Below are 24,191 nucleotides of genomic sequence, written 5' to 3' on the forward strand. Positions count from 1 at the left end.
GATTCTAACTATCAGATTTTTGTTTAACAAGTTTTACCTAAATCGTTCAGTTCACTACCATGTGGATCATTCTAAAGATTTTTATTTAACAGTGAAATAAAATGAATTAAGATTGTATTTCATAAAGATATAAATATCTTAAACGTATTATTTTATTTGCCAAAATAGAAGAAAAACCCATCAAATTCATAACATGTTATATCTAGTGCTCCTCAATAAGTCGAACCTGGTTGATAATCTAATTATTTGGTAAATGAACATTGGGGCTTTATAGAGTTAAATTAAATTGTCTGAATTAATTGATGCAAGAAACTTCCAGTTGGATGTTCTGAAGTAATCAGTTATACCTGTGTTGCCCTCACCAAACATTGAGATGAGGGGTGGCTATAATTTAAAATTTGGTTAAATTAGTTTTTTTTCCTTTTAATTTATTATTTAGGTTCAATTTCATCTTTTAATTTTTTTTATTCAATTTAATCCTTTAATTATTTTTTCAATTTGATTATCTAATTTTTAAAATTAATTAATTAATTTTTTAAAAAAATACATTTTGTGACAGTTTAAAATTATTTAACCAAATGTAATTTCTTATAATTTAAACTGAAAAACCAAATAAAATCAATTTAAAAATTAGAGGACCAATTGAAAAAAAACTAAAAGACTAAATTAAATCTAAAATAAATCAAAGAACTAAAAAAATTATTTTATCCTTAAAATTTTAATATTCCAATTTGTTTAAAATATTTTTATCCTTAAAAATCAAATTTTAATATTCTAATCTGTTTAAAATAAATTTATTTTTTTATCAAAAAAATCAGACAGACAAAAAATTTAAAATAACATTACTCAAACTAGACCCACTTAATAAATAAATCTATTTGATAAAATAACTGTTCAACAATTCGTGTTGCATCTACTTTAAAATTAAATTAACATGAATATGCCTTTTCGAAACCTTTTGCATCTGCTTCATTCTCAAAATACTTAAATAAGTATTTTTTTTAAATGTAAATTAAGCTACTTCATACGTAAACACGAGAAATTGTATGCATTAACATCATTTTACAAATAAAGGGGAAAGCTATGGACACCGATAAATATAGTTGACAAATTGATGATTTTAAACTAATACATGAAGAATTTTTCACCTCGTATCCATACTAAAACAGCTATATATAGTTGACAAAAAAAAAACATTTCGGCCATTGAAGCCGTCAAAATTAGCCATCTGCTAAAATATTATCCAAGAATCAAAACGAGATACGCCAGCCTATGCTATTTTTTTCCCACTCAACCAAACTGGAAATAAAAATAAGCAAACCAAATAAAAGACAAAGTTATGTACACCGATAAATATACATAAAAGAAAATGACCATTCAAATCTAAATTTACAAAACGGTGTTTATGTGTAGTGCTTTAAGTAATGAAGTAGCCATCTGTTTAACCAAGACTTGTCCATCTCTCCGTTCCCCTATCAAGTTTTGAAGTTTTTCAGGTAGATCATTCTCCACAATCAATTTCTTGGGCTGAGGGTGATGCTCATAAACGGCCTGCAAGAACAATTTTAAAAAGTTACACTGTAGGGGCAAACACAAACTTGCATGTTGCATTCATACATACTTTATACCGAGCCACATCAACATGACATCGAGACAACAATGTTCCATTCTATCTAATAAGAGGATTTGGATGAAACTGTGTCTACTCAGCCCACGTATTTAGTATTTATACTAAGTACATTATTAATACTAGAGATAATGTGCTTTGAAATTATCCACGTGTATAATGAATCATGACTAACAAATTCTAACACTATCCACATGTCCACATGTTGGAGAAGGATTAACTATTCTATCTACAAATCTTCCATTAGGATCAAATGATACAAGTGTTTGCCCTTTGTTACCCGACATTTATAAATGAAACATTTGCACCTTTGAATTTTATACGATAAAAATATCAAGAATTCAAAGACAGGAGACATTTTCTCACATTTGAATGAATGTGAAGAGAAACCAATTTGTCAAATGAAGCTCCAGTATACTTATTGTATCATTGTATGCATCACTATATTACTATCTGAAATTCTGGATGAAATAAAAATTTAAAACTTTTTCAAGTATGTAAAGCCATACTTGTGTGAACATCATATTTAGAAATTTTTTGAAGTTCCACAGGTAAAATCCTGTACGCCAGTTTGTTCATCTTAGTTTTCATTTTCTAGTATTAGCAAATATCATATATGCATCCGTACCTTTATTAGCCTGAGTAAATTAAGACGAGCTATAGCATCCTGATGATCTAGCCTTGCAATGAGCAGCGGTGTTAATCCATTAACAGCCAATGTGGTATTGATCCTTGCAGATTTTCTGCATAATTATATGATGACACCAATTAAATAAAATTCCAGCCAAAACGAAATTGAGAATAATAGCATTTGGATATAAGTACAAAATGATATTCTAATTACTGAGGCAGCACTAAACATCACATAACAAAAAAGTCCAGGTATATCTGGCAAGAGGGCATTATAACGTATCTGGTTTTCTAAAATTTTCTTTCCCTAGGAAGATATGTTCCTCACTTGTAATCTCTTTCTTTAAAAGAATATTTTATAAAAAGGAGGAAGTGGACTAGGAAAAAACAAAAAACTCAAGCCGAAATTAACCCCTCCTCAACATCACTTAGACAGAGGAACTCTACAACAATAACAATAAAAGTATTATTCCACTAAGTAAGGCCAGCTACATTGGTTGCACAATGGCATTGGACTAGACTAAAGCCAATTGAACTCTATAATGTAAACTAAAATAAATCAGCATTATTCCTTGTGCATCCAAAGGCAGTATCCAAAATTCTGATTCATAAATTTCAACTTTTCCTTATTAGTGCAGTAATGGCAGCAATAATAAATAACGAAGTTGCAGTCAATAAAGCAGGGATCATCAGAACATCAAATTATCCAATGTAAAGGTTTTCATTGGTGGTTATCCAGTTATAGAAGTGACCCTATAGGGTTTTGCTCTTTCATCTCTCTATAATTACAGTAATTCATTTTCACTTTAAGATGGCCAGTAAGGCAGTAACCAAGTTACTTAGGACTTTCTGGCCTCTCAGCCTTTCCATTCAGCCGATCTGATAGAATGTCTGGGGCACAGACCTTGAACCAATTATGCTTTTATCTTATAATTCCCATCTAACTATATGGCCTAAAAGGGAGGAACAATGAAAGGAAAGATAAGAAGCTAAGCAGCATTCCCAATGTCCTATTATATCTCATTTTTCCCATATATAATTACATGCTACAAAGTATAGAATTCATCTAGCTTCTAATATATCAGGCCCTGCATATAACCCAGAGCCTACTTTGGCAGAATCCCTAGTTCTTTCTCTGCCATCCATCTAATATAGGTGAAATACTTGTTCATCCTACAACTATTCCACTTCACAAGAGGAAAAGGGACTTTGGTGCAGTAACACTTTGTTTATGTCCTATCCATGCAAGACTAATTTATCAAATAGTTAAAGCATTCAAGGAAACAGAACCAAATACTTAAAAAATGGGAAAAATTAAGAGAAAGGAATTAGAATCCTATACGTGATGATTTTCAAGAAAGGCTCCAATATGTGTACAAAATGCTGCTCTGGACAGCCTTGGAAGAACTTCACAAGCTTCTGAACTGCATCCTTTTTCAGCAGTGCTTGTTCAACCTTCCTATTATCATTGTCGTGGGCTAAACAAACAGCAATAGAGTCTAGTGCTGTCACAGACCAAAGCTCATCCTCAAGAAGGTTCAAATAGACATCCAAACCGCCATGGGCCCTTAATTGCTCCCTTGAATTGCGAGATGCATGAGCCATGTCACATAGCAGAGGCAATGCATACTGTTTCAAGGGAGAATTTGATGTGATGAATAGCATCAAATGGGGAATGATTCCATTTTCAGCTGCTTGTTCTTGTCTCCTCTTATTTATCTTGCATAAATTGAATAGTGCGTTCAAGACCTATAGAAAATGAAATTTAAGATGAGACTCAAGCCAGGTTTAGAAGGCTGACGAAGCAAGACAAAGAAAGGACAACAAAAATTACAGACAATTACACAAATCTAGAAAATCAAAAGCAACAGTGAAATGAAATTGAAAAAGTTTGTCCAAAATCCCACAATATATTTAATAATAAGGTAACTACATAACATGCTAGACTCAGTACTTTCTACACCAACTTTTTTTTTGTTCATGCTTCATAGTAAAAGAACATTGTAGTTACTACAAGACCAGTGCTAAATTTATTTGAACTTAATGCAAACAAAAGTTGAGAAAGCATGGTGCAAAATATTATGAAAAATATAAGTATTCTTTATATAACTCAATTTTGATAACAGTAAGGCCAGCAAGACACACCTCGTGATGTATCTCTGATACAAGAGATCCTTCTTTCAGTTCAAGATTTGGTATCAAGTATTTTATTGCTTCAGCACGCTGAAGATTTTCTAAGCAATTTGGATCAGTTGACAGATGATTAATACACCTCAGTATCTAGAATATATACCAATACATAAATGGTCAGAAACCAAAGTAGTAGGATATAAGCTAAACTATCAAAAGATGTTGTCACACCTTCAACAAAATAGGAGGCTCCACCCTATTAAACATCTGGAAAAGACGACTGAGCAAGCTTTGGCTACACATATAAGATTTCACTGTGGTGTCTGCCTGTGCAAACTCAAGAAGAAGATCTGCCACTTTCTCCAGATACTCTCTGGCAACTTCTGCATTCAGCGATGAAACCATGTGGGAAAGTAGTCCAGACGAAGTAGCACTACCTGGTCTAGCATTTAGAACACCTGAACCAGAGAGTACACCTGAAGCTGTCTGTGATGCAATCCCAGATGTGGAAGCAGCTCCTTCACTGGAACCCAAAGTTCCTAATTTCTTGGGAGTGACTTTATGAGAAACTCTAGCACTAGAGTCAAGATTTCCATTTTCCCTTCCACGTTGAGAAACATCTGCACAACCACAAATACTGTGCCATTCATAAAGAAACACAAATGACAACCAAACCAAACAAAGATAGAAAAAAAGTTAATGTTATAAAAATAACAGAACAAAACAGGGATTTTATAATCAGCTTTGCTTTGAAGCCATGTTGACTATAGAATATTTGTAGGAATAATATAGGGAAGAACTAGAACTCAACATGCAGTTAGAAACTAAGAATGAAAAAACTTTTAAATATATATAACCTGAACCCTCACAGTTGACAATAACTTACCTGTGAGAAAATATTCAAGTACCAGATTCTAATATATAATTAGTCCAATTAATAAAATTATGAAAAACTAAAAGCAACAAAGCATTCAAACTTGTTGAACACTTTCACTATAAGTTTGGAATCCAACGCATCTTAGCTTATAAGACAAGAAGAAATAAACTATTACGAGAATGAGTATGCCCAGCAAGGTTGAAGAATCTTCTGATGGCAGGTTTTAAGAGATTTGAAAAGAAACATAATTTCTATAACAAAAATAAAAACAATTATAAAAAGTTTAAATTAAATTTTAATGATTGTTTATAGTATGTAAATTTCTGTTATTTGTGTGTTAATATGTATTACCTGCAAATTCTGCCATTAAAAAGTCTAGTTCACCATTTGTTTTCTTTTCAGTGGCATGTAACAAAGGGAGTACACTTTCATGTCTTTCTAATCCTGAAAACTGACGCATATACTCAAGCTGTCCAGAAAAGCGTCCAGATGGGGGCTCTTTATCCAACAAGCTAAGAAGAGGCCTAACTTGCTCTTGGTGCATAGTTCCTGTTACTGATAACCCATTTGATGATGGTTCTGTAGATTTTGGTGGCCTATCAGTTGATGTCCTGTTATTAGAAATACGTGGCTGAGAAGGATCAGTTTTCCAACGATCCATATTCTCTCGCTCTTTCAATGCACCTGCTGAAGATTCTCTGGATGCTTGGTTCAAACTCTTCTCATCAGCTGTTGCATTGCTTGATTGGGGTCTATCAACATCCACAGGGTAGTTAGCATCTGATCTTCGGGGATTGGATGATGAAGGTTCTAAGTGATGATCAGGTACTGCACGTCTCACTTTAGGGGGATCTTGCTGATCTACTGAAGATAGCATTGTCTCATTCTGATTGATATAAGGATGATTGGGATCCAAGATACCAGATCGTGGGCGTTGAGCTGAACCGTCAACTGAAAATCCACCCCCAGCAGAGCTAGAAGCTAATCGAGTTGACTCATTTAAGCTATAAAGAGTATTTATAAGCCTGAGAAGTATTCCATTCTTAGCAGCTATCCGGCAAAAATCATTTCTAGGCGTTGACTGCTGAAGCTTAAATACCTGCCACATGCCATCAATAGCCAGATGAACCATCTCCCTGTGACAGAGGTTCGTAGTCAGCTTTTGTTGTACAAATTTTGAGAACACAAGTAGAAGCATAAGTACATACAGGGTAGAAGGAGCAAATTTTAAAACAAATTCTTTTTACTCATATCAAAAGGAACCACAATACACAGTATTAGAATTCATTCCAGGCCTCACTCACTTCCAAATAACTCAAGGGCAGAGGGTTCTGTGTCATATAAGAAGTATTATGGCCATATTCCTAGCGAATGTGGGGCATCTTAACAGTAAGGAATCCATCATAGAGATGCAAATATTATTTAAAAGATCTATGAAAAACCCAAGACATCAAATCAGAATCTGCAGCTTAGTGAATTAAAAGAAAGAACCAGATGAACCCAAAAGGCTTATGCTGTTAGGTGCACAAGCCAGGGAATGGATTTTACATGTAAGAAAGACCCTCACACAAAGGCCCTCAGGCCTCAAGCAGGGTGAAAGCACATGTTTATAATGTTCTGAAATTTTTAGGTAGAACAGGGCCAGAGAAGTTCAAATATTGGCATTGCATTGCAAACTATCTAGTGAAAATGTTAGTACTTCTGTATTAAGCACAATTCACAAACAACAACTAACCTGTACTTGGCATAATCAGCTTCAAGAAATCCCACTAAAACAGGTATTCCGCGGCAAGCTATAAACATTTGTAATGTCAAAGAACTGCATCAAGTAATAACAATCAATTCTATGCTTTATTTTCAAAATACAGAATCCAGGTAAAAATAACAATAACAAATAAGATACATTCCAGACCTTGACTGACAAAGCTGCTGTAAAAAATAAGCTGCTTCCATCCGAATCTCTCGAGGACGATCAGGTACTGCAAAGCTTGTGACTGCAGGAATCTGCCATTAAATTTTTCATTATATATATCCAAACAAAGATGTTTGAGAATGCTCAACAATACAAATAAGGTGCTCATGTTTCAGTGTTTTGTTACTAAATTCCAAATGGCATAAAAACTTGGGTCATCCAAACTGTAATGTTTGGCCTCATTTAATTAAAAGATATTTCTTCTCACTCCTTTAGTTGTTCTGTGTGCAAACTTGTCAAAAACAATCTCTCTTCTCATGTTCACCGTGCTGACAAATGTTTCAATATCCTACAATATATTAAATAATCCTTTAATCCAACAGTGCAATAGCAAAATTGCTTCCCCCATAATTGGCTGATTTCTTATCCACTAAACTATGATTTTAGCATATTTGTGAAATTCTTCATTGTTTTAAAAAAGTAATAATACTCAGTGGAACCAGCATTGAATTGTACCACAATTTTATCTACCAATGGTTGGCTTGGGGTGTTGAACAACACCACATCCTACCTTGCGTTGGGTGGTCAATTGGTCATGCTCGTGGCTTGGCCTCCTCTCAACAAACACAAACCCAGACGTTTTGTGGCACTGGGGTATGTTAGTTAGTAAGAGGAGTGCTAGAAACACTCTGTAACACACTCCTTCAAACACACTCTTTAATTAGTTAAAATTTATTGAAAACTACAAAATCAGTGGGACCTACAAAATTAGTGAGAGAATCATTAAATATGATGGAAGACCCAAAAAATTGTCATTTTCAACAAATTGCAACCAATAAGAGAGAGTGTGTTCAAAAAAGTGTGTTCCTAGCATTTCTCTAGTAATAGTACTCAGTGAGACCAACAATTAACTGAATGAGCCTTCCCAACATCAATTAAACAAATTTTAATATAGAATTCAACCCAATTAATCAGGGAAAGAAAGGGAAATTAGAGGAGCATGAAAGATACATAGTACTTACCAATCCAACAAGACATGCATTTTCTTGAAAATCAGTGTTGTCCTTAACTATTTGATTTATAAGCTGGAGCACAGAACATATGATCTGAAATAACAATTATATTTAAATTAAAATGTCTTCTTCCAAGCTACTAAATGATCAGTATGCCTATCAGTAATGAAAAATCAAATGAAGTACCAAGAAGAACAACATACACGTGTTTTAGGAACTTCTAGCAAATCTGTCAGAGGAAGTAAGCCATGCTGGGTAACAAAAACAATCTTCTGCTCTGGACGTTGGTGAAATATACCAATAAGTTTCTGACATGCAGAAACAATCATGTCTTCTGATTCCTCTGGTTTTAATGAACCCACTAGTTTGCTGAACTCAACAGCCTACAACATTGTGGTAAATACATCACAAATGCAAAACATACAAATCATCGGTAAACCAATTTCAAAAAACTTTCAGCAGGGAGGAGTTATAAGGTTGGCTTGGTGGTTGAAGAGAGAAGGGGGATGGGAGAGGTCGTGGATTTGAATCCCTCTCACTAACAAAAACTAACAACTGACATTTGCAGATAAAAAAAATCAGCAGGGAAGCAACTTTCACAAGCAGAGGATGGTTGTTAAACATCTGAGGCTAAAATGAAGGGTAACAGATATAATGTCACCATAAAATCCAACAAAAGTTACACATCGAAGAAACCGGTGGCTCTTAGAAGTTAGAACATTTTTGAAATCATAATGGCAATGTACTAGAACATTTTTTTTTAAAGAACATTTTCAAAGCATCATGATAAAATAAATTATGGAGTTCAATTGTTTGAATTTGGGAGTTGACAGAAGATGCCAAAATGAAATTTTGGCTGGCAAAAAAAGCAACTTGAGTTATTTCACAGAATTATGCATAACCCACTAAACCACAAACACGCACAAGGAAAATTACACTAGTGGAGAAAAGAACATTATGAAGCCTGAATGAGAAATGCTCAAGAACAATTACTTGAGAGGCAAATCAGCTAGTGATTAATGACAAGAATTAAAATAATGGACATCAACTGCATGCACTGCACATCAAAGAATTGGTGCAAATATTTGAGTTTAATTCATTTTCCCACCCTCTCCCCAGTCCATTGTCTTCCCTGCCCTCTTCCACCCATAGGATCATGGAAGCCATATTTGTAGGTGATATACACCAAATATATGGTCAATGTAACTATGTTTCACAAAATGACCCTGTAGAAAATCAAACTTATGGTTTATGCACAGCAGAAATTCATATGAAATGAAGAGGGAAAACAAAGAGTATATGCAAGAAATTACTTCAATACAAAAGATGTAATATACCAGGTTTACAAACATGAGCCAATTTTGAAGAATGAATGTTTTCTACCTTACATTCTACAAAGTTATGCTAATGTCAAACAACAATCTACCACAACACAAAATAACATCCCAATCCTAACATGCAAACCAAGAGAAAAATATGAGATGGCAAAAAAATGAATAGAACAAACCACATTATGCGAGGGAGGAATAAGTTATACAGAGGAAAGAAAAACCCTTGGTACCTGCAAAGGAAAAAGGTTCTCTCCAGGAAGTTTTTCGTCGAAGACCTGATAAAAGAGAGACAATAAAGAGTCAAAAGAATAGCGGCACAGGATTTTAATAGAAAAGGCTTAAATATCCAAACTGATCAACCTACCAAACCATCTATATCAATCACATCATCTTTTAGAACGCCTATCATCACTCGGTGCAAAAGATTCCCGCCATTGTTTGCCTGTCCAATTTCACTTTCCTTCTCCCATTGCTTTCGAGCAATTGTAGCTCTCAACTCTTTAGCCAAGTCATTTTTCACACCATCAATTGCAGATGCATTACCTTTAGTCATATGTGAAGTGGATGTAGAAGTGGACGCCTCTGCTACAACCTCCCCAGGTTGTTTATCCAATGGATGAAATAAATCATCCAAGTAGGCATCTCCTGGCGGGTCACTAAATCTACTCAGCTCATTTCCTTCCACAGTGATTGGCATCTTCATTGCCTTCTGATGGAAATTAGACAATTGTATGAGATTTCATCTTTAAAATAAAAAGAAAAGGCATATTCTCTTGATGAATTATAGCATCAACTGTTAAAAGCAAAACAGGGAAGCTTTAAGAAACCTTAGCTGACTAGACCTCTTCTCATGTACTGAGAACTCTTATAAATACTGTTCAATAGCACTTAATGATTTTCTAATTTATGTGGCACCCTGCTCACATATAACTCCAAACCCAAATTTTCAAATGTAACAAAAGTACAAAACAGAAATGGAAGTCTGTCTCTTAGAATATGGGTTTGGGCCTAACTCAACCCCAAAAGCTAGCTCATAGGGTGAGGGTTGCCTCCCATATAATACATGAAATCTACGATAAAAAAAATAGCAACCAAGTAATTGCTCCAAAAATGTTTCAAACAACCAATAATAATATGAAATACCTTAAGGGGACCATTATCTTGACCTCTTGGCCCAAAAGCAAATGATTTGTTGCCATTGTTTACAGAACTGTCTTTCCCTCCAACCTTGCTAGCCATTCCTCTTGATTGTGGAGATCCACCTTCTCCATTCATCACAACTTCATGAAGGTCTTTAGCATTAGAAATTTCATGATTGCCAGTAGACTCGGAATTAACCACTTCTCTGTTAGAAGTGAGTTTGCTAGAACCAGCTTGTAGAAATGACTTCTCATGAATGGCTAAAGTAAGAACCTGATCCGATGGAGCATCATCTGCTTTCTCTGTTTGTTCATTGGAAAAATTAGAATCTGCAGCATTGTCTTCATGAGCTTTGCTGCCATCAGCAGCCATAGTTGTATGCTCTTTTGCAGAGTCCTACAAAATACAAACTAAAGTTAAGACCATGATAAGAATATAATCTAATTGCTCCCACTATGTAGATTTATCATTCATGGTTATCAGTTTCAATTCATAAAATTATTAACTTAAGTAGAAAAGATATAATAGTATATTCTGGCAGCTTCCCACCAACACTAACCTCTTTCTCCACAGAAGAGTTTTCATAAGCACTCTTATGATAGCCACCAGAAACTTCTGCATCTGCAGAATCATCTTCCTCAATATTTCTGCAAGAGGTAGTAGCACTCTTTGTTCAAACAAAAAACTAACAATTATAGAGCTAAAAATAAATGACACTTGAACACAATTCAGACAACCAAAAAAAAACCCCTATAAAAAATCAAGGAAGGAGGATTGCCCATAAAAACACCAGATGAATAAGGAGGTAAATTCTAATTGTCATTATCCAAGCCAACAATAAAAAGAGAAACAAAAAAGCATAGGTTCCTTCCCTTATTAGTTATTATGATTTCTATAAGCACACACACACACACACACAACAATAACAATAATAATAATTATTGCTTAAAAGGATGATACACAGATCTCCTCGTCAGTGTCCTGCAAGGTGAAGAAGGAAATAAAATCTTATGCAATCTACCTTAGTGTTCCACTATGGCGAAGAGAAGACTGCAGGACACGTCTACAGTTTTGAATCCAGGGGTGAGACAACAGAGTTTTAGCATCAGGCCTTTGTCTAGCATCCTGACGTGCAACAAAATGGACATATAAAACAAGTTTTAGTTGCTAGTTTCATTTGATAGAAATACAAGTCTGGATCAACACAAGTATCCATCTTGCCTGTCCTACAATGGTAGAGATATAAAACTACATAGACAACAATTATATCATCACTCCAATCCTGAGAACAAATATACAAACAGATAATGTAGTACTACCTCCGTTCCTTTTTAATTGTCGGATTTTTGGAAAATTTGTTTCTATTTATTTGTCATTTGCAAAGTTCAAGATCACATTAATTACTCCTTTATCAATTGTACCCTTATTTGTCACCTAATCTTTAATTAATTTATATGTGCATTCATTGCGGAGTGGAAAGAAAAAGGGGTAAAATAGAAAACCCAACAACTATTTTATCATACTCAAGAAAATTTATTGTATTTCTTGGTTTCTACAAAACAACCTTAAAAGATAGATAAAAAGGAATGGAGGGAGTAGCATTTATCAAGCTAAAAATATATATTCTAAAAAGATGATCTCCATTTATAAGACATTATAAAACACATTACCTATGCTACTGTCTAACCATGTATAATTCATGTAATCAACCCCATTTAGTGGGACAAGGCTGAGATGTTTTTGTAATTTGCTATGCCTAATAAACCATGTTTCCAGTTGGATAGATCCATATTGTATTGGCAGTTCTGTCCTTAACCATTTTATAATCAATGAATAATACAAACTATATGCTACAAAATACTAAACGATAACATATCATCTCTCAACTTTTTTTTGTCCTATATGGAGACCAATATAGTGAAAGAATCGTAAAATAGACAGCAATAATTCACTTGTGTTAGGAGGTGGGTACAGACAGGAACAGGGAGCAAGAAAGAAGGAACGAATGCACAAAGAAAAGTGAGACATAATCACAATAGCATCCAAGTTAAAACAACATATACATAAGAAACATATTTCAACCAATAGTTAAGATCCAGTTTACCTTCTTAAAGCATTGAAGCAAAAAATCAGTAATATCAGGTGAAAGGCTATCTGGAATTGGCGGATGCTCATCCTGAGAGAAAACTCAAGAGTTATAAATCAAATCATACTTGTGTAGTTGAGCATATCAAGAACACAGGAGAACATAAAATGCACCAATTATGAACTAATTTGTCATACAATCACATGCAAATGCTATCATCTAACAAAATGCTATAAGAAACTGTTAAATCTGTATTATTCTGTGAATGATTTACAGCATATATATATATATATATATATATATATATATATATATATATATATTCAAGTAAGATGCTATCTAAAAATTGAAGTAATCTTATCTTGATCTAACAATTTTGGATCAAGTAAATTATCTTATCAAAGGCTAATAAAGTAATAATAAGGAAAATAAATATTTTATTGCAACCAACAGAAACTTAGGTCCAAGGAAACTTCATATATTGAAAAAACAATAAATGATAGCACATAAGCAAACCTGGACAATACGGAAAAGAGCTGGCATAGGCTGCAAATCATAATAAGGAGGTACACATGTAAGAAGTTCAATAACCGTACAGCCAACACTCCAAATGTCAGAAGCTGCACAAACCCCAGCCATTTCTATAACCTGAAAAATTAAACCAAAATTATCAGTGAGCACCCTTTTTTTTGGAAGGCAAAAAATATATATATTATTAATATGAATCATAGCAGTACCAGGGGTACTGGTGAAGTATACATGAATACAAGACACTTAGTGTGTTGCCTTCCAACATAAACAAATACCCAACATTAATCCCATTACATAGGATAAATATACCCAGCCCATATTAACTAAAATATTCCACAAGGTTAGAAGACCATTGATTGAAAGAAATACTAAAGTTTTTCTCTCTGGTCTTTAACCATGACCATTTGAGGAATAAAGCATCGTCCATCACTTTAGAAGGTTGAAAGTGATTGCCCTCGAATACCAATTGGTTCCTATGCTGCCATATGGAGCTAGTCAATGCTACCCACCATCCATATCGATGAGATTGGTTTTGCCCTGCAACAAAACCCTCACAAAATTGGGCAAAATGTGATGCTGGAGAAGGTGTAATGGGGCCAACCATCTGGTTCCATCTCATGGATTCCCACCAAAGTCACTTTAATTCCCAATCAACTTTATTAGGTTCGCTAAAGTGCCAGCAAAGTTCTCAGCTCAACAAATAAACTATTTTTCTTGTTAAAATAAAATACATTATAAGAATGATGGAAGGGACAGTAGATCTGGGAGAAATGGTCCTCCTAGAAAATACACAAAGTAAATAGCAAACGAAAGTGGCTCAAAAATACAACAAAGTAATCCAAACTCTTTATATTCAGGTGTTAGAACACAATTTGAACAAGGAACCTATTAAAAGTTCTAAGCAAATGATTTAGCAAAAGAACATCACACAATTAATACCTCTGGGGCCATCCAGTAAGGTGTTCCAACAACTGAATGAGTGTTAACATCAGCCTCTGTTAATTTTGTAGCAACGCCAAAATCAGCAAGTTTGACAAGACCCTGAAAGCAGAAGTTAAAATGTAATTAGTATTTAGTAAGAAAAAAAAAAGCAAATTTTCTAGATTTAAACCAAGAAAAAACAAAGCAATATAACCAACTAGAACATTAAAAAAAATATGACAAGATCAAGAGCGATGTTAAAGGAAACCCATGGTGTGATACTGTAATACAAAATATAAAGCAGACCTTGGGGGGGGGGGGGGATTGTTATAAAAGAAGAAATTTTATTAGAGATGGAAGTTCAAAAGGTTGTACTTGGCTCATCTAAAGTGAAGAATTCACTTTGGAGGGAACAAAAGAGAAGTTATAGCTATTGAATGAAAAATAAACAATTGAGATTGTGATTAATGCATGCACATGTATAACAAACTATGGAGTTGATTCAACCTCAATCACTAATTATTCAATCAATGGCTATAATTCCTCACTTTAGAGAAGCTAAATCTCAAAAAGGTGGTGGGATACAAAAGAATCCTCAACAAAGACAAAACAAAGGGAGAGAAAAACGGAGACAAAACAATGTGGTAGATCATGAAGCAGAAAAACAAATGATGATGCAAAATATAATTACTCTAAAAAATTACTTAGGTGATCAACATGGCAGCAGTTATTTTTTTATTACTAATTACTAATGACAATACATCCAGATACAATTAATTAAGTCCAAAATAAAAGGAAAGATTATATCATAAGAAAATTGGTGGATAATGCAATCTTTCTCACTTGGTCATGGCTGAGGGGGTGGGAAAAGGACTTCAATGTTCCTTTTCACCAATGGTCCTCAACTATGTCTTTGTCTTTTACCTAGTGTGTGATTTGTAGGGTAGGGCATTGTTATTTGCTGGTTATGTTCTTGTGTTTTAGGAGATACTATCTCCTTTGTTTCCTTGTAGTACTTCTGGTACTATTCTTATCATATATATAATATTATCTTTGGCCGTTCAAAAAAAAAAATCATAAGAAAATTCCTCGGCATACAGATTGCTTGATAGCATAGTGATGAAATCATTGTGCATATACACAACAAGAATAATTGCCAAAACACAAAGCCCTATTATATAATGAGAACAAAAAAATAGAAGACTTGCCTCTTTAGTTGTCAATATGTTTGCACCCTTAATATCCCGATGGATAACACCCTGTTCGTGTAGATAAACCAAACCTTCCAACACCTATCTCATAATATAATACATTTAGTATAAAATAAAATATAAAAAAATCAAATCCTGGAAAAACCTCAATGAATAGTCTTACACCCACAAACCTGGGCAATATATACTGCCACCAATGATTCTGGAAAAGGTCCAAATTTATTTGGCTTGATAATATTTGCAAGTGAGCCATTCTCCACATACCTGTGATATTGCAAAAAAACATGAAACTAAATACCCTTCAAATGATGCTATGATTAAATTTCCTTATGCTGTGAAAGAGTAGAGCCCACTTACTCAAGAACTATGTGCAGGTGACTTTTTGTCTTTGAAGATCCAAGATACTTTACAATGTTTTTGTGGTTCAAATTCTGCAAAATAATAATAATTTCAGAAACATGGCATCATATAATATCACTAAACAAATTCCACATGTGCTCAGCACCCAAAGATTAGGCCAATAAATTATTCATTATTACAGCATCAGCAAACATAGAAATTTAGCATAGTAGTCAATCATGTTGTGCCACCTCCACCTAAGGTCATGTTGAAGTCCTCTCAGCCTGCTATCAAAGCCATCATGGCCACTACAATCTATACAGGTGCAAAAATCCAACTTTGCCTCTGTTATCTATGGTTTCCCATTCTCCAACTTTGCCTGTTGGAGAACTTTGTGATTCCCCAAACAAGGTTTTCACAAAGTTTTTGCCTTTATTCATGTTCAAGAACATGTCTTGAGCATGTATAAGAGATGAAATCAAACATATTATCAATATTTTCCCAGCTCAGGCAAGGAGACCATGTTCCATTGGGTCCATTCCAAGTCTTATTAGTTTACGGGTATATTTAATGCAAGAACAGCTGTAGCATGTAGTTAATATCATTGCCTAAAGCTTACATGCACAATATATACTTGGAAGAAATGAAGCAGATAATACCATGACAGCTATTGATCAAAATAAAAATTCAATTGATAATGTAATACAAAATGCAATTCCAACATTGAGGAATAGAAGTACCTTCAACAAATCAATCTCTTGCTGAAAACATCGAGGCATCCATCAAATGACAGTATAATCACAGGCAAAGAAGCACCCAAATTAGTAAATGGAGATAATGAAATATCAATAATTAAAGCAACAATATAAAGACATCAAGAGTTAGACAAAAACTGGTATTGACTTTGTAGTTATTTTATTAGCTGCAAACAAATGTTGGTAATTCAAGTGTGCTAGAAAATGTTACACACAAAAAAGTGGTCTAAGAGAAGGTCAGTCATATAAGTAGAATGACCCATGAACCAAATGATGACTGTGCACTATTTTTTGTTGCCTAGCTTTAGTGATTTTGGCAGAATTGAAGAGGAAATTTTTTTATAGTGGCATACAATGTATGCTACTATCTGGTGTATCAGGTTACAGAATAATATATGTATGACTAAACATTTTATCCATAGCTGCTGGTTTAGGTGGGCAGCTCAGATCATAGACGTCCACAGGTATTAGCTTATCCATGCAATGAACAGTTTTACAAAAATTGATACTGAACATCCCTAGTCCCTACCCTCCAAATTGTACAGGAATTTGTGATATGATTAGGCAAATGGCTTCTATTTTTAAAGCATTTCCTTAACAAAGATGCAGAGGGACTGAACAGCTTTGCTTTATTGATGCTTTTTCTCTATAATTAAATATCTCCTGTATTTGTTAAGGAGAATCATTCCTAGTATTTTTTTTTCAGCTTAATGAATTTCTTCTTTTAGCAAGGATATAATAATAATAACAACAACAACAATAACAATAATAATGTTAAAAATAAAGCTAATATGGAATTTATATTGACAATGGCCTAGAAACTGAAGAAACAACATGAGTACTACAGTCCATAAAAAGACCAACTAGCCAATATTCCTTGGAACTCTGTGCAATTATGATGTGGGCAAAACTCCAAATACATCTCATCAAAACACTAAAAGAATAGAGTACAAGAAAGGCTATTTGCAGCCCCCATTGAGCAACCACTAAGCAACAATATCCTTTCAAATGCTAAAGCTAAGATGGTGGGTGGTTAGAATAACATACAAAAGTAATAATCCCCAAAATCCCAAGTAAAACCTTATTCTTACTCAATAAAATAACCCTAATTTCCACAGAAAATCCTAACTAAAAAAAATTGTCCTTCAGTAACTAGCATAGTCAGACAGTTAAAACACATTAATAAAATTCAATTCCAAGAACTAAAAAGTTGGGCGTGAAACGTCCTAGTAATCACATTTTAATTCCTACAGCCACACATTTTTTTTCAAAATAAGAGCAAGTTGAAGAGAAGGTAATCTCTCAACCTACCACCCCAACACTGGAAACCCTGGATTATCACTCTCATTTTCAACTAGACCAAAATCAACTTCATCCTAAAGGGGCTATCAGGACATCAGCTTTGAAGCATGGGTACTCCAAAAATGGAGGCATACTTGCACCAGGTAGAGGACCGCACTGGGTATGTATCGGTACATACTTGATAATTAAAAATTTGTGTCAAGTTTGGGTATGGCTCAAGTACAGCTAAGTGCAGCTTCGATTAAACATTATTTTGCAGCATCCTAGGGCTTCTTTTGCCTTGGGTCATCACTTGTCTCCTTCTTCCTACATCTCGTTCTGTAATTCATCTGTGCCTTCTTCAGTTTACTTCCCCATATCCTCTTTGAAAGGAAAACAATTGTGGCTGCCAACGATGAGGTAGTGAAACTTGCATTCTCCTCTCTATCTGCAGCTGCAACAGCATTTGCATCAGGGACAGTGTCTCCTTGTCTACTCTGGTGGTCTGTTTCCGATCTGCACCAGGCCACTTGTGTTTGCTCCTCAGCATCCTTGTGTCACAGACTACTAGACCAGCAACAGCCAGGTATTATCCTCTTTCAGAGCAGACCAGCAACGTTCTCTATGAATGCTATTAGGTTTATATATACACACATGCCTTTTGCTATTAGATTTGCCATTGCCCATTGCCAATGCTTAATGCGTAAAAATTTTACACACACACTCTGTCATACCTGTACTTAAGATTTGTTTTAAATTTAAAATACCGTATCCCACACCCATATTCACACCCAGTACCTAAGTCTCTAAGCTTTCCCATTTATAGAATAGCAAACATAAAAGTTAAAACTGAAAAAAAAAATGTTACACATTATATACCATGATAATGTTGAGATCCTCCTGAGCAATATTCTCCAAAGAAACTTGTTTAATGGCAACAAAATCTCCATTCTCCAGGTCCAAACCTTTGTAAACTCGACCATAAGCTCCTTTTCCAATCTCATCTCCCAGCATCTGCTCCAAATCTCACATACAAACAAAGCAATCAGCCATTAAAAAATCAAGCTATTCAGTGATCCAATTCCATATACAATTTAAAGAATAAAAACAACACAGAAACGCCAAATATTTGCAAATGAAATTCAACTATAAATAAAAAATTAAAATCATTCGGTCCAATCTCTAGATCAGAAAACATTAAGCAACTAAAACCATCCAATTCAGCATCCCTACCTCTGGGTCATGTCAAAATTACCTTCAAAACCAACATCTAAGCATTCCTTCGACCTCATTTTCGCAACCCCGCCACTATTTTCATTTCAATGCATCACACACAGTTCAACATTACCCCTGCACCCTAACACTCCCTCCAGCCCAACCCAGTGCAACTACCAACTACCAAACCATCACCTTGCAAAATTACTAATGTTAATAATATCCACAGTAATCTCAATCTCCGATTTCAACAACTATAGTAGTAGCCTTCCCTACACTAAGGTCATTTCATAGTATACTTACACATCTTTTCACACTAAGCATAAAGCAAAACAATCACCCAAGCTCCTTTAACTTCATTGATTCACAACAACACGAACCTAAAGCTAAAAAGCTTCCACTAATTGATCTTCAGTGCTATATTCAAGAGTCTCAGAGCAATAACACGGAGTTGAAAAAACAGATAAATTCGTTAGATTTAACTATTATTTCATAGAAATATTGGAATTTGGGTGATCTAAATGTTATTTTTTGAATTCTCTTTTGGTCAATCGTTGAATTGAATGTAACTGAAACGGGAGTCTCCTTTAGTTCTATATAGTATCCGCCGTAAACGTAAATATCATACAGAATTCGAATTATGACTCTTAATTTTATTTTTTTGAATATCCAATACATTCACAGCAGCATTACGAGAAAACATTGAGATCGAAGGAGGAGAGTGAAGAGGAAAATGGCGTACATATTTATTGTCGAGGGTCTTCGATTTAGTGAAAGCAGACGACGTCGTCTGGCGCGACATCTCTGTGGAGCGGCGATCGGAGAAAGAAAACCCTAGAAAGAGAACATAGAATCGCCGGAGAAGGGGACGCTCCGATTGGGCTAATCAATTAAATTAGTTAACAACTAGAAAATATAAATTTATAAATAAATGTAAAAGAAAAGAAAAGAAAATGTATGTACGTTAAGGAAAGAGAAAAGAGTTGGGTCACGGTGGATGCTTGATTTGTTGTGAACAATGGTCAAAATGGAATGTCCAAATTCTTATTATCTCCTCTGTCTCTCTCTCTCACTCATGGCTGGCAATGCTATGTAAGGACCTCTTACGTTTCTCAACTTTTCTTTCTTTTTCCTTTGCTTTTTCAAAAATCATATTAAGAAAATAAAATATTAATATCACAGCAAGTAGTTATCGATAAATTTGAATGAAAATAAGTAAAATACTAGACGAAAAAAAAGTTTGAAAACAGGAAGGATTAAAATCTTGAAAAGTTTTAGAACCAAAAACATAATTTACTTTGAGAAAAATAAAGTTTTTATCTTTTTTATCCAATTACTATTATTATGATAAGTAAAATTGTCCTTAAAAAATATATTATATGTAATTTTATAAAGAGAAAAGATTATATACTACAAATATAAAAATTTTTATAGATATAGACAAAAAATCACACATTTTAATCTTACAAAGATAAAAAACAAACAAAAAAATTTATCCTAAATGAACTTGTGATATTTTATCGGAAAAAAAAACATATTTTAATCTAACTTAAGAAAAAATTAACCTAACTTAAAAAATCCAAGTTAGGATGGTGTCTGGTCAATCGGATTCAAAAGTCGAATTAGGCCTGTCATCACCCCCGTTAACACCAGTCACCAACCAAATATTTCTTCTTCTTGGTCAATTATATGAATGAATATAATCATAAATGATTATGTACCAAAAAAAAGAAAAAATATACATCTATGATTCAAAGAAATTTCAAAAAATAAAAATAAAATTAGAATTCTCGGGCAAGACCGATTTGAATTACAAACTTTTTTGGCTCGTTAAAGTAACCCGGAAAGACCAAAACATTGAACCAATTCTAATATGGAATAATACAGAGCAGGAAACGCAACATAAAACTATTAAATTCAAAGGATAAAAAAAAAGGAATACACTTCATGGCAAGCAATCTTATGCCACATTTGATCCTCCTTCCTCATCATTGTACATCACCTCCCAGTCTCAGCCCTCCCCTTGCTTGAACTTAAGATAATGATAAACTTCACATTGTATGTTTAGATTCTTGAATCCTCTCTTGTATTGTATAGAAAAGTAAATTGTTTCTTTCTCATAAATTGACACCAATATTAGATGTCTCCACCAGAAGTCAAAAGTGGTGATTCTACAAAACTGGTTGGCGCTTTTGAGTCAATTCCCTTTGCCTTTTTGTCATTTCGTTGCTTTGACTTGTTTAAAGCTTGGTCAGACTGGGATACAATCTTGGACACAGTAAACCCTGCAATTTCAAAAGTATTTGATCTATAGGGTATTAAAGCATTGCGAAGAACAGCATCAACTCCTTCATAAGTCCAAACTCCTAACACTGCATCTCCTTTAAGTCCAAAGGCAAACCAACCGAGGCCAGCAACAGCAATGTCTACTGAACTTGACTCCCAACTGTTCCCACTGACATGGAATTCCCTTCTCACCCAATTCCCCAGTTCTTGTACTCGTTTTTCTCCAATTGGTGGCTACACAAAGAACAATTCAGACTGGTGTTATACAAGAAGAAACTTGTGTAATACTCGATTAAGAATTATTATGAATCAAAAGAACAACTTGCGTCTTTTCCCTATAATAACATAGAGGTCTAGATACATTTTGCATGGGTATAAAAACTTCACCTTAAGCATATTACAGCATCTCCATACCTAAGTCTTACTTAAGTTTATAGGTAATTATTTTCTGAAAATAATTCCACTAAATGTTTGAAGAGCACTGCCAATCCATGTAAGGGGTGAAAAACTAAAGAGAACATGTTACTAAATCCTTTGACTGGATTAATTAAACAAGATTAACATATTTCAAGGATATTTCAACAGCTGTTGGTACCCGCTTTTTTTTTAGTTTGGATATCACCTCAAGACCAAACTAAAAAAAAAATATAATAATACAATTTGTAACAATTAAAAGACAAATCTACTATTTGTAGGTCACTAACCCAAATAATTCTTTCAGAAGACACTTCACAATCAGCTATAAGCTTTATGGACTAGCAGTTGCAGAATAAGTAGTTAATCAAAATGAGCAAAGAGATTACCTGTAACTGGCACCCAAAATGATCTTGGAACATTTTACATGCATTTTCTATTTTACCCATATGTAGTGGAAGATAAGGAGATGCCCACACTGTGACGTAAATAGAATCCAAGGGAGTTTCTTCAATATCTAATCTCACTAGACCAGCTATGTGAATTGAATGACCAGCCTACCACAATAATTGGCAAAAGAATGAAGTAAATCAGGTTTTAACAATACACAAAAGATGAAAATAAGCAATTACACTGCAGTGCAAATCAGCATACATATACTAACTAACAAAAACCTTAGTAGCACAAATTAATTTCAATGTACTAACCTTAATTCTGTAAGTCCTAGGTTTCAATTCCTTGCCCACATGAACAAGCTTTTGCTCTTCCCTCATCAACCTCGTTGTAATCTGGTAAGGATGAAGAAGGCCGGGTGTATCAAACAGTTTTGCTTGACTTGAAAAAACACCCTCCACTCTAACAATGCCTAGTGTAGTCCCTGGCACAGGTGCTTCAGTCAGATGTGTAATCTTCCCTCCAGCATATTTCCCTATAGAGTTTATCAAAGTACTCTTTCCTGCATTCTGTGCTCCAACAGCCCACACATTCCCTCTAGGTCCAGCCAAATCAACTATATTATCCACAAGATTCTTCAGCCCCCAATCCCTCAATGCACTCACCATGTGCAAACTAGAAACCTTATTAATTCCACCCTCTCTTGCTCTCTGCCTAATCCAATGCTCCAACCTTGTTGGTGACAATGAACTAGGCAACAAGTCAATCTTCGTCACCACAAGCACCACTCTAGGCACATTCCCTGACTTACCCTGCTTCCATGCAGCAGAATGATCCTCAATTGTCTTAGAAACCAACTTTGCAACCTTCCTTGGAAAAGACCCATCAAAATCCACTACATCCACAACCATCAGCACCACAGACCGGGTCCCACTAGCTGATGCTAACTTCCTACCCACCGTGTGATCAAAGTCAAAATCAGGTAGCAAGTTTTCCACGGTAGGATCCTTCACCTTCCCATAGTGCCTCAACGAATGACAGCGCGCACACACCACTGGCTTCTCTGGTTTCCTAATCAAGTTTGCATCATCATCATCAAGCTTTTCTGGTTCAATAACAATTCCCCTTTTAACAGTGTTAGAGAACTCAGGCTCTTGAGCAACGGGTTCAAGATTGTTATACAATCTATAACTCAAGTCCTTCTCAGAGGGTTTGATAAAATAACCAGGGTGCTTAGGGTTGGAATCTTGCATATAAACCCCACAGCCAGGGCAAACATGAAGAGATTGGGAATTGACTTCATCGTAATTACCTTCACGAGAGAGGGGCAAATTCTGTTTCTCAGTTGAATCTGCAGGCTGTGAAGAGAAAAATCTAAACAGATTAGTTGATGGCTGAGGATAAAATTTTGGGAAGTTTTGGAGATGAGGTTTTGAGTATGGTATTAAGCTTGAGTGGAAATGATTTTGGCATTCACAAAGGATCGATAGATAAAAGAGTGGTTTAAGCTTTGAAGGGGAGAGGCTTCGAGCTACAAGCATTTCTAAATATTAATGTTTACTATGAATAATCTCGCGTGCGAGTTCAAAACCGCTCTTAGTCTTCAGCTGCAACATTAGAACAAATTAAACATATTAGCTATGGTAAATGCAATAACCACGGTAATATAATTTTGAAGTGCATTAGAATTCCAAGCCCTCTCGAGTATTTAATTTAATCAAACAGTTGGTGTGCAAAACAACCACGCAACCTCAGGCTCGCACTACAAATTCAACCGCAACCATTTTTCATGTGCAAACAAATTTCTAACGCTATAGCGATTCCCAAATCATTTGAATATCCCAATTTTGAAAATACGTAATAGTGCACTTTCTTTTTTATTTTATCGTTCACAGAAGAGATGATAGAAAGTAGAAACAAAGAAAGAGCAATATTGAACTAAACAGTGTATATATATAACTACAGTAAAGGAGAGGGACAACACAAGGGAAGGGCGTACCTTAACAAACCTCGGAGTGGAGTCGGAAGAAGACGCTCGCTGCAATGAACTTCAAGACAGCGATAAGTAACAAACAGGGATAAAAACGTAAATATCAAAA

General features: G+C 34.7%; 2 protein-coding genes across 5 annotated transcripts; both read right to left on the reverse strand.

The window, feature by feature from the left end:
• Positions 1–1,084: 1,084 nt before the first annotated feature.
• Positions 1,085–20,101, reverse strand: LOC114373905 (MAP3K epsilon protein kinase 1-like). Of its 4 annotated transcripts, none has more exons than XM_028331473.1 (25): positions 19,963–20,101; positions 19,742–19,881; positions 18,664–18,798; positions 16,489–16,509; positions 15,767–15,840; positions 15,583–15,673; positions 15,407–15,490; positions 14,217–14,318; positions 13,263–13,394; positions 12,765–12,836; positions 11,682–11,785; positions 11,220–11,307; positions 10,664–11,056; positions 9,885–10,229; positions 9,751–9,798; positions 8,393–8,572; positions 8,199–8,282; positions 7,177–7,268; positions 7,000–7,083; positions 5,616–6,400; positions 4,619–5,007; positions 4,403–4,537; positions 3,600–4,006; positions 2,256–2,370; positions 1,085–1,551 (listed from the first exon to the last, which is right to left on the reverse strand). In XM_028331473.1, the coding sequence occupies exons 2-25, from the start codon at positions 19,799–19,801 to the stop codon at positions 1,390–1,392; spliced, it is 4,182 nt and encodes a 1,393-aa protein (XP_028187274.1). In that variant the 5' UTR covers positions 19,802–19,881; positions 19,963–20,101; the 3' UTR covers positions 1,085–1,389. The 4 variants fall into 4 exon arrangements, with proteins under 4 accessions (XP_028187274.1, XP_028187276.1, XP_028187275.1 ...); XM_028331475.1 differs by having other exon boundaries at positions 1,279–1,551; positions 9,885–10,226; XM_028331474.1 differs by having other exon boundaries at positions 1,279–1,551; positions 9,751–9,795.
• A 658-nt stretch (positions 20,102–20,759) lies between these two features.
• LOC114377582 (GTP-binding protein BRASSINAZOLE INSENSITIVE PALE GREEN 2, chloroplastic) lies at positions 20,760–24,191 on the reverse strand. Its single transcript, XM_028336167.1, has 4 exons — positions 24,092–24,191; positions 22,407–23,699; positions 22,089–22,256; positions 20,760–21,519 (listed from the first exon to the last, which is right to left on the reverse strand). Exons 2-4 carry the CDS (start codon positions 23,631–23,633, stop codon positions 21,136–21,138), a joined length of 1,779 nt encoding a protein of 592 aa, XP_028191968.1. The 5' UTR covers positions 23,634–23,699; positions 24,092–24,191; the 3' UTR covers positions 20,760–21,135.

The sequence above is a fragment of the Glycine soja genome, chromosome 11, assembly GCF_004193775.1.
Source record: "Glycine soja cultivar W05 chromosome 11, ASM419377v2, whole genome shotgun sequence".
Taxonomy (NCBI): Eukaryota; Viridiplantae; Streptophyta; class Magnoliopsida; order Fabales; family Fabaceae; genus Glycine; species Glycine soja.

What these genes read in the sequence shown, in the direction of transcription:
- LOC114377582 (XM_028336167.1), bottom strand. Translation starts at nt 23,633, where the DNA reads ATGCTTGTAGCTCGAAGCCTCTCCCCTTCAAAGCTTAAACCACTCTTT. An exon ending in CTAGGACTTACAGAATTAAG is followed by an intron (nt 22,257 to 22,406) that starts GTTAGTACATTG and finishes TTATTGTGGTAG; the next exon opens with GCTGGTCATTCAATTCACAT. An exon ending in ATTTTGGGTGCCAGTTACAG is followed by an intron (nt 21,520 to 22,088) that starts GTAATCTCTTTG and finishes TTCTTTGTGTAG; the next exon opens with CCACCAATTGGAGAAAAACG.
- LOC114373905 (XM_028331473.1), bottom strand. Translation starts at nt 19,801, where the DNA reads ATGTCGCGCCAGACGACGTCGTCTGCTTTCACTAAATCGAAGACCCTC. An exon ending in CGCCATAGTGGAACACTAAG is followed by an intron (nt 11,308 to 11,681) that starts GTAGATTGCATA and finishes TACCTCTTGCAG; the next exon opens with AAATATTGAGGAAGATGATT. An exon ending in TTTAATGGCAGAATTTGCAG is followed by an intron (nt 5,008 to 5,615) that starts GTAATACATATT and finishes GTGGTTGTGCAG; the next exon opens with ATGTTTCTCAACGTGGAAGG.